The 1,224-nt window shown below is 60.9% G+C and overlaps 1 protein-coding gene across 1 annotated transcript in view; it reads right to left on the bottom strand.

Annotated features, from left to right (window-relative positions):
* Positions 1 to 1,224, bottom strand: part of LOC102032578 (interferon-induced very large GTPase 1-like) — a 9,353-nt gene extending 8,129 nt beyond the window's left edge. The window contains exons 1-2 of the mRNA XM_005430476.2: positions 1,042 to 1,224; positions 342 to 376 (exon numbers count right to left, since the gene is read on the bottom strand). Of these exons, the coding sequence (XP_005430533.2) occupies positions 342 to 376; positions 1,042 to 1,224 (218 nt within the window). The remainder of the gene's footprint in view (positions 1 to 341; positions 377 to 1,041) is intronic.

The raw sequence follows: 1,224 nt of genomic DNA, 5'->3' as shown, positions 1-1,224 counted from the left end.
CCATGGGCACCCCACACTCCCCAGGCCCACTGCCCCCATGGGCACCCCACACCCCCCAGACACGCTGCCCCCATGGGCACCCCACACTCCCCAGACACGCTGCCCCCATGGGCACCCCACATTCCCCAGGCACGCTGCCCCCATGGGCACCCCACACTCCCCAGACACGCTACCCCCATGCCCCCCACGGGCTCTGAGCCGTGCTCCTGCTCCAACTGCCAGCACAGCCCCTCCCTCGCCCCTCTCTGGCCTCTTCCCAGGAGCTGCTTCATGCACCCTCAGGGGCCCACCCCAGTGCAGGGGGAAAATCCACCTTGTCCCTGCCCACAGCTGTGCCTGGGACATCCTGGTGGCCCTTCAGGAGAGACTGGAGATGCTGGGAGCCAACTCAGAGAGGTGCCCTCTGTGATCTGCTGCTCGTTAGCACAGAGGGTCTCATCAGCCGACTTCCCATTGTTGGCAGTCTTGGCTTCAGCCACCACAGAGCTACTGAGCTTAAAATCTCTGGTGACAAGAGGAAAAGTGCCAGCAAACCTTCAACCCTGCCCTTGAGGGGAGCAGACTTCAGGCTGCTCAGGGGCAAGTTACAGAGGGCCCCTGGGAAACAGCTGTGGAAGGTGCTCGGGTCCTGTCTTGGGCGTGTTTTGATCCCATAGCCAGTTTGGTTTTCGATTTGGTTTGTGTCTTGAGTTGTTACTGTCCCCACTCTGATTCAGGAGTATCATGATGGTTTAAGGGTGGCCCAGGATTCTGTGTGAGGTTGGAGACCAGGGGCTGCTCTTCCATCCAGCAGGGGTGATCAACACAGGGGCCATGCGATACGGTGGGTCTGACCTGAGATCCAGTTGCCCTATTTTTTTTCCTTTCTTTCCCCTCTTCCTTTTTTCTTGTTTCAACACTGTGACCAGGGCTTGCCAGCTTGCTTCTCTGCTCCTCTGCTGCTTGGGACCTGGGAGCACCCCCAGCCCCACCAGGCTCAACGTCAGGCCCAGCCATCACCAGTGAGCCGTGCAAAGGAGCAGCTCCCCACCCAGCCCCTACTGCTTCAGGGGTTTTTGCTACACTTCGATACACCGCCCCGAGTTTCCAGTGCCACTGAGAGCGGCTGCTCCCTGTGGGCAGGGGAAGCCAACTCCCCTCTCCCTTGTCACCAGAGCCACCATTGCCAGCGGAGAGGCGGCCGAGCTCGCGCCACAGCGCCCCCTGCAGCCGCGGCGGAATCAT

The sequence above is a fragment of the Geospiza fortis genome, unplaced genomic scaffold (assembly GCF_000277835.1).
Source record: "Geospiza fortis unplaced genomic scaffold, GeoFor_1.0 scaffold150, whole genome shotgun sequence".
NCBI lineage: Eukaryota > Metazoa > Chordata > Aves > Passeriformes > Thraupidae > Geospiza > Geospiza fortis.
Note: the sequence above shows the minus strand (reverse complement) of the source record. Positions and strands in the feature narration are given on the sequence as shown.